The sequence below is a fragment of the Mus caroli genome, unplaced genomic scaffold (assembly GCF_978045245.1).
Source record: "Mus caroli unplaced genomic scaffold, Mus_caroli_1 scaffold_8, whole genome shotgun sequence".
Lineage (NCBI taxonomy): Eukaryota > Metazoa > Chordata > Mammalia > Rodentia > Muridae > Mus > Mus caroli.
Window position 1 is genome coordinate 78,616,340 of NW_028227263.1, and position 12,835 is coordinate 78,629,174.

Sequence of the window (12,835 nt, forward strand, 5' to 3'; positions counted from 1 at the left end):
TCCCAACCTCCCTCCTCCACCAGATCCACTCCTTCTCCATTTCCCTTCAAATAAAAGAGCAGGTCTCCCAGCGATATCCACCAAATGTGGCCTAATAAAACTAGACACAAACCGTCATTTCAAGGCTGGACAAGGCAAGGAGGAAGGACAAGGAGGAAAAGAGTCCCAAGTGCAGGCAAAAGAGTCAGAGACAACCCCTGTAGCTGGTCTTTGCTACTTTGTGGGTTCTTCTCCACTCTCTCAGTTTCACCCAATAACACTAGATAGGGTATAGAGGGGAGAAGGGAATTAGGAAAATCCTTGAATCTAATTTCTTTCCTTTTGTTTCTTCTTCAACCACGGCTACTAGCAAACCATAACCAACCTCCTTAAATGACCAACAACCACTGACCTCACCTCTCAGGGCCCCACATGTATGTGCCCTCTGAAAAGTTCCCAGAATTCCAAACATCATACAACTCAGAAATTATCTGCAGCTGGCAAACCACAGTTTGGCTAAAGCACGAGGCAAACATAGCTGATATGGACAGTCCAAAGCAGCCCCACATCCTTACACCTGGGAGTAAAATAAAAACACATTCTTATAATATTTCTGTGTTGTTTTTAAAAAGAAACCAAAATTCCAGGATTCTCAAAACTGCCCATATACTGTTGGGAATCCCATAAGAACACGGACCTACATACATAACATACATGCAGAGGACCAGCTCAGCTCCATACAAGGTCTATGTTTGTCAACAGAGTCTTTACGAGCCCCTATAAGGCCTGCTTAGTTGGTTTGGTGGCCATATTCATGGTGTTCTGAACCCCTCTGCATGCCCAAGATTGAGGGGACAGGCTGTGATTCTCAGAAGCCTGGACAGATGTTCAAGCCACAGCAAAAAGCAAACTTAGCAAAGACTAAGAGTGCTATGGTGAAGGAGCAACATCTGTCAGGGAAAGATGGCTCAGATGCCTCTTTGCCACCTCACCCAACTTGCTCCAGCGTGAGACACCAAAATGGCACATGGTCCCACCATAGGTGGAAATTCTACAGTGTCAGTTCCCCAGGAAGCACACACATGGGGAGGGTGAGTACCGCACTCAGCACCTCCACTTGGGAATTAAACAGGAGCTCTAGCCTAGGAAACACCCAGCTTGGAGGAAGAGAGAGGGCCTGGGCCCAAGGCAGGATAAAGTATGAGCACACTCAAGCTATGTGCAGTAGGAGGGGAGGGGAGGAAAGGCAGATCACGAAATCAAGAATCCTGGAGGATGTGAAGGGGCCAGAGGAATGAGTGAGGTCGTGGTGAGCAGAGGCAGGCACTCCAGATGTGAGAAAAGAAAGAGCCCAGTGGGTGTGTCCACACCAACACCAAAGGCCTATGAAGGAACAAAGCCAGACTGGGTGCACTCAGGAGATAACTGACAGCCACTCAGACCCCAGGGAAGGAGAGGGGAGATGCAATTCCATTCCCGTTGCGAAGTAGTAACAGTTGACACAATGGCATGCCTTGAGCACTCAGTGAGAAGCTGGTGCGATGGCAGGGGTGACACCTCATGTGGTGGCCACACAAGCTCATTCTGTTTCCCAGGAGAGGCTCGGGAGTTGAGATCCTCACTTTGAGGTCGTGTGTGTGATCATGGTGCCACTAGAATAAGATATGAATATGAAAAGTCTTGCTGGTTCCAAAACTCCCATTCCAAGCACTGTACCCACAGGTTAAAACAGACAGAAAAACAGGGACGTAGAGCTGGGGTCAGGCCAGGCAGGAGGGGTCAGTAGAAGACCAGGCAAGGCAGAGGGGGCCAGCGGGAGATCATTGAGAGAATGGGCCCAGACACTGAGTGGCAGAGCCTAGGAAGGAAAGAGTTCAGCAGAGCCAATATTGTCAAGCTGTTTCCACACTGAGGGAAGGGAAGCAACGTGGGACCTATTCAGCAAATCCAACTACCAACTATGTGCCAGGTACATAGCCTCAGCAGTAGAGATCCAGGAGGGTGACCTGGCCATGACAGACACTGTGACATGCACTTTAAGACTGTCTGGGAAGGATGGAGAGAACGTTCCAAGACCAACCCTGAGGCAACAGATGGTGGCCAGCCAAGGGACAGGATCCAGCCTTGGAGACCACAGTAGTTGGATCAAGGTATCAGGCTCTGTAATAAGTCACAGAAGAGACCAAGCAAAAGAGGCAAGTACCCAGCTTCACAGAAAGTAGATGAGGACTCTGGGTAACTGGGACATATTCCTATAAGCAACAGTTGCAATATATGTCCCAGTGTAGCAGGAACACTGACCACAGGGGATGGCCGGACGTGGATACAGACAAGGACACTGTGGTTAATATCTGCTTTCCTAGATCCAAACTGTGGCGTCTAAAGCTGTGTACTTAAAAGGGCAGTTTTCAAGAATGAAGTATTTAAAGCATGAAGAATAGATTAGGAAAGGGTGAGGTCAGAGACAGGGGGAAGAGGAGACTGAAGATAACACAACCCCAAGAGTGAGAGTCTAACCCAAAGCAAACCTGCTGACAAAGTAGGAGGTGCTGGGGACAGAAAGAACCCATTGGTAGTGGGTTTTATCCCAGTCAGCAAAGTGGGCAGCCAGCAAGAGCAGAAGGAAAATAGATAGCTTAACCAGGAAGACTCAAGTGGGCCATGGGACACGAAGTGCCAGTTACAGACAACAAAGAAAGCCAGGCACGATGGCACGTGTCTATATTCCCAGAACCCCTCGAGTTGAGGCAAGAGGATGACAAGGAATTTAAGGACAACCCTGGCTATGCAGACAGCAAGGGGAAGGTAGCCAGGAGGCCGCAGAACACATAGCCCGGAGTAAAAGAGACAGAGCTGGTGCCCCATACCATCTCCATAAAGAATTTAAGAGGAACAGACATCCTTCATCTGCCCCGAAACACACATCTTACCTCCCTGAACCATCTGCAAAGGATTCACATACTGCCCCAACGTCTGCACGTCTTCATCACAGCCAAAAGAGTTTCAGTCCCCCCACTCCTTACTTCCCTTCTATTGTTCCCCTGAAGTTTAAGTCACCACTGGCCTGTTACAAATCTTAGAAATATCTGTGTTGGAGTTGGGGCGGGGGAACACAGTTAAACCCAAGTGACAGGCCATCTTTCCCCAAAGCAAATACATGCAGTGGAGAGAAAAAAAAGTGATGAAAACTTCTGGCAGAGGCTGGCACATAAACACATTCCACTGAATTGCATGAGTTTTATGCAACATTGACTGTGCTGGTCAATAATTTAAGGGGAGGGGAAAATACACCAGTTGACATAGCAACCGTCACATTGCATTACTCGGGCTACCATTTCCATACAGATGTTGTCCTTAAAGGAAAACACATCCCCCCCCCCCATGCCCGTGAACTTGGGTGCCTTTTGCCGTGAGAAGAAAACATCTGGCTTGCAGGACATTCACAGCCCCCTCTCCCAACATTTCTCAAGCTTCTCTTGCCTCAAGTGATTTTGTTTTTTCATGGGTCTAGATTTTTAACTCAAGGAAGATGGAGTTGAGGGAGGGCGTGGTGCCTAACTCCTGAAGTACAGTTGAACTAAGAAATTCCAGGGTAAGAAAAAAAAAAAAAATCTAGTCTATCTAGGAAAGGAACCTAAAAATTGCCAAGGTGGACCATGGCAAACTCACTAAGTTTCCCAGAGTTTCAGGAAGCACAGAGATGCAGACAGACACCCTAGTGGCACTAATAGAAACTTTTTGTGTGCACGGAAGCAAAGGCATCCCTATCCTTCAGGACAAAAGGCCCCACTCTAGACACTGTAAATATTTTCCTTGGCCTTCATAGTTTCCAAATACCAAAAGTCCCTCGGTATGAATGACATGTCTTCCTGGTATGCTCTTTCCCTCGGTTTAAATCCATCTCACAGTACGTAGCATAAATCAACAGCGAATGGAAGAGGAAAGCCCAAACCATGGCCAATAGAGCAGGTGTTCCCAAAACACGTGGTGTCGCTATGAGCAGTGCTTCCTCCACAGACCAAGGAAATCAAGATTCTGAGGGCCATAGAGCATCTTAGCTGCCCAAAGACGTGGATACCTACGAGGAAGCTGAGTTTCCAGCCAGAACTCACCCTCCTCTCGATTCCCTTAACTGGTCTGAACTATCTAAGTGGGGCTCCCACAGCCCCGCTTAGACGATTTGGTATGCCCCAGGATGATAGCAATCTTCGTATGATTTTTAAATACATACACCAGCTAAAACAGACAAATGCTAGGGCTACTACGTCACAGGAACCAACAGGGTTCCTGCCAACCCAGAGGATCCTCGAGGAGACATCCCATTCTACATGGAGGGAGCCTGGGGACAGAACAATTGTATTCCCTCCTCCACTGACTCTGCTACAAGGACAAAGCTGCCAGAGGCACCACCCATGAGTTTACTAGAGGCATAGAAACCATCCATCTGGAGAATCAAGTGGACAGGCTCATTCTGCGAAGAGAGCTGGAGTGATCCAGGTCCATCCCTCTCACCTCCTGTTAAGAAATCCACAGATCTACCCACTCTGTACCCAGTCTCCATCTCTAAGACCTCCATCGTCAAAGTCGAGATAGCCTGTTCAGGAGTGTGGGGTGCCTCAGAAAGGTCTTTCTGTTCTGAGAAAGCCCTCCAAGACCCTCTGGGGTGCAGCTCACATCTGACCCCCCCCCCCCCCCACACACACACACACACTTTTGCAAGCCAACCACCTGCCCCAAGGCAGCACAGCACTCTGGTCTTAGTGTTGCAATCTTCCTTGGACCAAGACAGCCCCTCAGAGGGCTGTCTACACAGAGGCTCTGGTTTCATCTGAATGTTTAGCTTGGCACTCGCTGTCACTGCAGGCTATAATGGACATGTTTTTCCAGGAAAAAAAAAAAATCATCATTTTTTTCAACTCCCTGCTTGTTTTTCTCAGGGTGCACATGACGTGCAATCACCAAACACTGTAAATAAATTAGTAGCAATTTCAAGAGTGAATGTTACGTTTGGTCACAAAACATCCTGGGAGCCAAGTGGGGAAGACAGACAGTCTCCTGAGAGAAGTCAATGTGTAGCCACGGCTGTTCACACCATCACCTCAGTCTCCCGTCTCCGGAAGTGTCTGGCTTGCTGTTTCTGAGCCTGGGCCACCACTGTGTCTCACAGCTCCCTGGATAGAAAGCCCAGGAACACGTGTCTGACATCCTCTTGGGTTGACAAACACCATGCAGAGCCAAAGTATCTGAGTGGCACTCCCTGCCTTCAGAGTGCTTCTGATCTACCCATGAAGATCAGCCACAAGGAGTGACCAGAGCCATGGGTGGTGACATGTACAGAGCTTCAAGCGGACGTGCCCCACGCGGAAGGGATACCTACAGAAGGAGTCCCACTCAGGAGAGAGTCGGGTTTCAGCCCTCTCCGACCCATGGTATAACTCTACTCCTTCCTACCACTGCTACCTCACAGACCATGCAGAAAAAGACCCCAGTTGATCTCACCTGACACCATTTCTTCTAAATAACCAAGCTTGGTGCCAGCATAGGACCCGATCTAAACCTCCTTCATCCTCATCTTCATCCACACCCTAGTGTGCTCTTTCCCACTGCTTCCCCTAGTTGTGCCAGGCTAGCCCACTGCACCCCTGACCTGGCTACTGGCAGCCTCCAGGGATGACCATTCTGTCATAGCCAACGTTCCTTCCAACCACCCGACAGTCAATCTGCTGGGCACTGGAGAGTCCAAGCCAAGACCCTTGACTGCAGCCCTCATCCCACCCCACTCTCTAGAATATCACCACACATCTTTTGATCTCTGTGCTGTCTCTCCCACTCTTCCACCATGGCCTCCAGGGTAGAAGATACAACCAGGAACATAATAGGATAACTATAAAAAGAAACCTGGAATCCTTCAAAAAAACAGGGAACTGTTAAGATTCACAGGTAGGAGTGCCAGCTGCCAAAGCCCCCGTCCCTAAGCCCTACAGGTCACAGGTCACAGGAGCCCAGTGGTCTCTGTGAGCATGTAGAACAGATGTCATTATTGAGCTGGGCACCAGGAGGCAGGGACAGAGGGCCAAGGAAGTAGCAGTGGGCATCTTCTTGGAGTTCACACCCCTTGTGAACTTCTACTTTCCTGCCAAGGGCCATACATAGTTCTCCCTGACCCCAGTAACGCCATCTCATTCCAGGAACTTCCGTAGCACTCTGGTACTGTGTCTCTGTCACATGACTCAATTACAGAGTTTTATCAGCTTCTGGATAGTCTTTACCCTGCCAGCCTGCCAACTAACATCTTGCCACTTAGTTTAATTAATTAATTAAAAAGTATATAATGCAAACACTGTCAGAAAGAGAGCTAAAAAAAAAAAAAAAGAAAAAGAAAGAAAACCGCTGGGCGTGGTGGCGCACGCCTTTAATCCCAGCACTCTGGAGGCAGAGGCAGGCGGATTTCTGAGTTCGAGGCCAGCCTGGTCTACAGAGTGAGTTCCAGGACAGCCAGGGCTACACAGAGAAACCCTGTCTCAGGAAAAAAAAAAAAAAAAAACCTGACAAGGCTATCATCAAGTTTCTTGAGGGCTCTGACAGTGACGTGGCCCCACAGCTCCCAGAGAAGCCTGACATCTGACAGTGTCTCTGTCACAAAGGTGTGACTATAAAGGAGGCAAGTTGTATCCAATAGGGAAGGACCTATCTGCAGGCCCCCAAAAACCCTGTATGACTTTGGTGGGGAGGACCACACAACTGGATAAACTAGGTACATGCTCAAGTGAACCTCAGAGGAGATGGCAGACATAGACAGGACAGTTCCCAGAAGCTCAAGCTTGCAGGCCAGCAGGCCTGGCAGACTTGTGCAACAACAGAGACCCCGTCTCAAAGTAGAGACCAACACTCAAAGGCTGTCCTCTGACATCCACACACATTCTCTCTCTCTCTCTCTCTCTCTCTCTCTCTCTCTCTCTCTCTCTCTCTCTCTCTCTTGTTCACACACACACACACAAAGAGAGAGAAAGACAGACAGAAACAGAGAGGGATAGAAAGAAAAGGGAGGGACAGAGGAAAGGGTGGAAGGAAGAAAGGAAGGAAGGAAGGAAGGAAGGAAGGAAGGAAGGAAGGAAGGCAGGCAGGCAGGCTGGCTAGATGCAGATGTAGTCATGGTTTGAATACACTCGGCCCCGGGAGTGGCACTATTTGGAGGTGTGGCCTTGTTGGAGTAGGTGTGTCACTGTGAGTGTGGGTTTTAAGACCCTCATCCTAGCTGCCTAGAAGTCAGTCTTCCTCTAGCAGCCTTCAGATGAAGACACAGAACTCTCAGCTCTGCCTGCACCATGCCTGCCTGGATGCTGTGATGTTATTGCCTTGGTGATAATGGACTAAACCGCTGAACCTGTAAGCCAGCCCCAAATAAATGTTGTCCTTATAAGAGTTGCTTTTGTCATAGTGTCTGTTCACAGCAGTAAAGCCCTAACTAAGACAGGATAGAACAGAACCCCAAAACAAATGTCAAATACCTGGCAGGCTTAGAGGATCATCCTCACCTCCAAGGCAAATGGCTCTAGACTCACAGAATTATCCCACGGCTGCCAGAACCTAAAACTATGATTCTGGGATTGAAACCTACTCTTCCCAAGAACAGAGGAAGCCAGGGACAGACTAGAAAGAGCAGGCGACACCGTGGCTTTGAGAAAGTGTCAGGCATGACTGTAAAGGTTCCTGCATGATCCACTTTTCGGAAGAAACATTACAGAAGCCACAGCCACAACAGCCAGAGAATGAGAAACAGGAAAGGAGGGAACTCCAAACTTGAAGAGAACCATCCTGTGAGGAGACCACACCCACCCACCCACCTGGACGGCCCAGATGTGGGAGGCACCAGGTCAGAAAGGAGACACATGGCAGGCAGACTAGCATGGTCTGCCCTATAGCCCGAGCTGTCCCAAAAAATGGAACAGGCCAGCCCAGGATGCAGGGACCAGAGCTTCACAGATGCAATGACTGTACACTACCCGTCCTCTTCTCAGCCTGGCTACCCACAAGGCTTCACAGCTATACAGACCAAAGTCTTAGGAAGAGCCATGCTCTCACCCCAGCTCAAGACATCACATCGGGCTAGAGCCTGCTCCCTCCTGATTTAAAGTAGGATTAGTAGTTAGTAAAGCAAGACACAGTCTCAGGAAGTGAAAACAAAATATTTAGAATTGAATGGTTGATAAATTTAAGTTGAGCTAAGTTGATGGATTTAGGATTGAAATAGAATTATTCAAAGATGATCCATTTTCTCCTTGTGAAAGGCAGCCACAGTGGCTAAAACTTACTTTGCAGAGCCCTGGACCTTCAAAGGCTATCTTCTAGTTGTTTATTCATTTGTATGTGTGGTGTGAGTGTGTGTGTGTGTGTGTGTGTGTGTGTGTGTGAGAGAGAGAGAGAGAGAGAGAGAGAGAGAGAGAGAGAGATGAGTGTGTATGGTGTGAATGTGAGAGTGTTGGTGTGAATGTATGAGTGTGCTCTGTGTGTTTGTGTGTGTTGTAAGGTTTGTGAGTTGTGGTGTGTGATTGTGTTTGTAAGTGTGTGTGAGTATAATGTGAGTGTGTGTGTGCGTACATGCAGAAGTCAGAAGTGGCATCAGATCCTTGGGCCCAGAGTCAGGGGAGCATGTGGGGCACCTGGCTGGTTTATGCTGAATCCAGACTTTGGTAGAAGCTTGAGTATCTGCCAAGCCATCTCTCCTGCTCCCACATTGAGATTTGGGTCCCCAAATCCCTTATCTGCAGCCTGGTCTCCTCAGTCATTGCCCCAGCCCTCCTTTGGTCTCCTAAACACATGGACAAATGCCATCTGCTACAGACATGGCCCGACCAGCAAAAGAGGTCATTAGAAACACTGTCTTCCCTTCCCGCAGCACTAGACCACAGCTGGCTCCTGGCATCTCCCCTTGATAGAATGGCTACCTTCTTTCTTACCCAGGATGGCCACATGGCCCCGCCCCAGCCTACCCCTGATCAGCTGCTGTTTTGATAAGCACTTTGGGAGCTGTAGAGGAACAACCTCCCAGTTGGTGTAGTTCAGAGTCAAACTAGCCTGCCTGTGGTGTGGCAAGCTGAATGTGCTGCGGGACACAATTCCAGCTCACAGAGTCTGGCCAAACGTAAATGTGCAAGCATATCCCTCTGAAATCGCGTGTTTCTCTCACACAATGTACATGCAAAGATGTAGACCAAGGTTTGTGCTGCTCGACTCTGGGAAAACTGCTCACTGCTGGAACTGCCCCAAAGCATCATATTTTCTGCCATAAGTCATTCGGTTTCCACAAATACCCTGGGAAGCATAAATTGTTCTCCATTTTGTAAATGGCAAACCTGATGCTCAGAGAAGCCAGATAGCCCAGCTGACACATGCATGACTTCCTGACGCTTCACTTGACATCCAAATCCATGCTCATCCTACAGCATAGTCAAGACACAGGAAGAAACAAGAAAAGCCAAGGCCACCGGGGGCAGGAATCATGGCTCCTAGGGTGAGTGCTTCGGATTTAATAAAGATGGGGAAGTCACCTTTCATTTGGCATGAGGACTTATTTTGTATAGCCATAAACACTTGAGATTAATTAATAATAAATAAGGGAAATAAAACAAGAGAAAGTATATAAAGGCCCTTGAGAAGCTAAGAAAGGGGGGCTGGGTACCTATGTCTACTTCCCCCTAGGGAATATCAACCAGCTGCTATGTAGAAAATCAGAATAAATGTTCACAAGCAGCAGAGACAAGAGACCCTGTCTCCGAAGTCACCTTTAGGCAGACCACAACTGCAATTCCCTACAGGGAAAATGGTGGCCGGTGTCATCACCCACATCTGAGCAAGATGCCAGCAGCATCAACTGCTTGCCACTGGGGAACTCGCCCTTCCAGGATGTTTTTCATTTGCTTACAGACTTATCGGAAGTCACTGTAATGGAGTCAACCGGCTTATCAATAATTAACTCACACACCGTTATCAATAATTAACTCATATGCAGGGCCGATCAAACAGCTTCGGATCCCTTTAGCTTCCATTTATTAAACCTGCATCCGCCTTCACCAGCATGCAAAGATAATGGCACAGGACAAAGATAAAGGTACCGGAGCCAGCAATCCCCTTCTCCAAAGACACAACTTAGCCCAAGGGTAAGGGACCCACTGACTGGGCAGAGCTGTGAAGAGCCCTTCTACTCTAGGGTCTGCAACCTTCTAGTTCCACATCTCTCTTCAGAGAGATGTGCACTCTCTGAAGACCTCAAGACCCCTTCTAAAGGAGTGCACCGGGGCATCAAGCACTCCTCTGGAATCTACAACAATGCAGCCAGCAACAATGGAGCCCGCAGCATCAGGAAGTCAACCGGAAACTTTATTTAAAGCATTTTTATATATGAGCGTGGGGCCCCAAAATGAGACAGTCTGCATGATGTAAACATACAATGGATTCTTAGAAATCTGTTTCCCATTTGCACTGTACTTAATTTTCTGTTGCCTTTTAAGAATGTACCCTGATCCATATTCATATGTGCTAAGGAATCTCACTCAGTGGAACGAGGGACACTCTGAGCCTAAACTCCAGGCAGACAGTCAGGTGACACGCAAAAGCATTTCTCCAGGAGAGGTGGAGAGCTGGAACGTTCCTCCTTTGAAAACAGTTAAAGAACTAAAATCTCAAAATGCTGGCATTTCATGAGGCCTAACTAGTTTAAAAGTGTATTACCAGTGTACTATGACTATTACTTGCAACCCTTGGCATTGCAAAGGCAAAATAAACAAGAAAAATGCCTCGAAGGATTGCTTGTTATGAGGTCAGAAGTCAGGTGCCTCCCACCAGCTCGCTGGTGCACTGGGTTCGGGTAGACCAACCTGCTAGATCTCCTCCCAGCAAGACTTTCTTTTGTTTGGTTGGTTTGGTTTGCTTTGTTTTGTTTTGTTTTGTATTTCGAGACAGAGTTTTTCTGTATAGCTCTGGCTGTCCTGGAACTCTATAGACCAGGCTGACCTTGAACTCAGAAATCTGCCTGCCTCTGTCTCCCAAGTACTGGGATTAATAAAGGCGTGCGGAAGGCTGGCTTGCCAGCAGTCTCCATGCTTCTGCCTAAGGCACAATTGACCTCCAGAGGACTCACTCCATGAAGCAGAAACCTGCCACAGATAGTCTCTCCATAATTTGGGAGAGGGTAAATGAGTCACAGACCAAACTGTCGCCGTCAGAAACAGAACCCCCACCCAACTGTCACTCTGCAAAAATCGGGCCCTTCCGTGCTCTAGCTGAAGGCCTCTGGCAAGTCACTTGAGCAGTGTGAGGCCCTCGTTTGTTACATTTGGAGAAGAAAATGGCCCCTTCATTCCACAAGGTCATGGGAATGTCCCCTAGTGTCCCATCCAGTGCCCACAGCTCTGGAACTTCTGTTAATGGGAACAGCAAGAGTGAGCCCCAAAGCAGCTCTGGGTAGGGACTGTGGTCAGAGATATGCAAAATGATTCATGTCTCAAAAGAGATAAATAAGAATGGACCGCTGCATCCCTAGACATTGAAAATCCCCATACATTGTATACCACAAAGTCAAGATTCCCATTTTTAAAATCCAGGGTTCACTGGGCAGTAGTGGCATGTGTCTTTAATCCCAGCACTTGGGAGGCAAAGGCAAGCAGATCTCTGTTGGTTTTGGGACCAGCCTGGTCTATATTTCAAGTTCCAGGGCACTGAGGGATACACAGAAACGCTGTCTCAAAACAACAAAAAAACAAAAACAAAACTTCAACAACAACAAAAATCAGGCTCTATGTGCAGCTTGGTCATAGACACCATATCCATTAATAACTACCAACATGGGGCTGGAGAGTTGACTCAATTAAGAGCACTGGCTGCTCTTCCAGAGGACACCAGGTTCAATTCCCAGCACCCACACAGCAGCTCACAACTGTCTGCAACTCCAGTTCCAGGGGCTCTGACTCCCTCACACAGGCAGACATGCAGGTAAAACACCAGTACACATAAATGAACAAATCAATAAAAAAAAAAAAGCTACCAACCTGTCTTTGTGTCCTGGGGACTAACCAAACCCAGTATTTTATGTTGAGGTTCATCACGGTACATCGTGCAAAAACAAAGAGATGAAGCCTCAAGTCTGACCTAAAAAAAAAAAAAGGCAGATGAAATTATTGTTCTGCTCTCTCACGTCACTGAGGCAGGGGAATGACTTGCAATTACTCAGCCAAGTGCTCACAGGAGCCCTGTTAGCAGGATGCAGGAAGGGCAGAGAAGGAAGCTTTAGCCACCCTAGATATGGTCTTGCACTCTCTCTCTCTCTCTCTCTCTCTCTCTCTCTCTCTGTGTGTGTGTGTGTGTGTGTGTGTGTGTGTGTGTGTGTGTGTGTGTGACTCCTTCTCCATCCTGGACCTCCATAGACCTCAACCTGCAAGGCTGACAGCCTCACTCCACCTCACACAGACAACTATGGTGGTGTTCTCATCTTCTCGAGAGCCATGGTAGCCGCTCAGTAGATTGAGCCCAGGCTGTACCGCCCCCCACCTCCACCCCACATAGATGCTCCTGCTGTCTGTGACCCTGGCACCAGCTCTGAAAGCAGCCGTGAAAATGTGTCCTCTGTCTGAGCCCTCCAGGCTCAGTCCTGTCCTTAAGCCCAAAGACTCAGTCCCAGGAGGTTTTGCTAGTCATCGGGAGGAACCAGATCACCTCTGAGGGCCACATCTAAGGCCCTCTTTGTAAACATCCAACCCTCTGCTCCCAGCTCCTGACACAAGAAGGTCAATACATTCCATGACCAACTTTGTTTTGAAAACTGAGACTATAGGAAAATTAGAGAAGAATGTGCAGCTGGGCC

The 12,835-nt window shown here is 48.2% G+C and overlaps 1 protein-coding gene across 8 annotated transcripts in view; it reads right to left on the bottom strand.

The window, feature by feature from the left end:
• Positions 1–12,835, bottom strand: part of Fam169b (Protein FAM169B) — an 82,406-nt gene that overhangs the window by 43,431 nt on the left and 26,140 nt on the right. For 6 of the 8 annotated variants that reach the window (XM_021167236.3, XM_021167234.3, XM_085841645.1 and 3 more), the window contains one exon: positions 12,024–12,123. The exons of 1 other annotated variant lie outside the window; for it this stretch is intronic. In XM_021167236.3, the coding sequence (XP_021022895.1) occupies positions 12,024–12,123 (100 nt within the window). Of the gene's footprint in view, positions 1–2,909; positions 2,929–12,023; positions 12,124–12,835 lie in introns of those variants that run through there. One more of the 8 variants, XM_085841650.1, reaches the window with a different exon arrangement.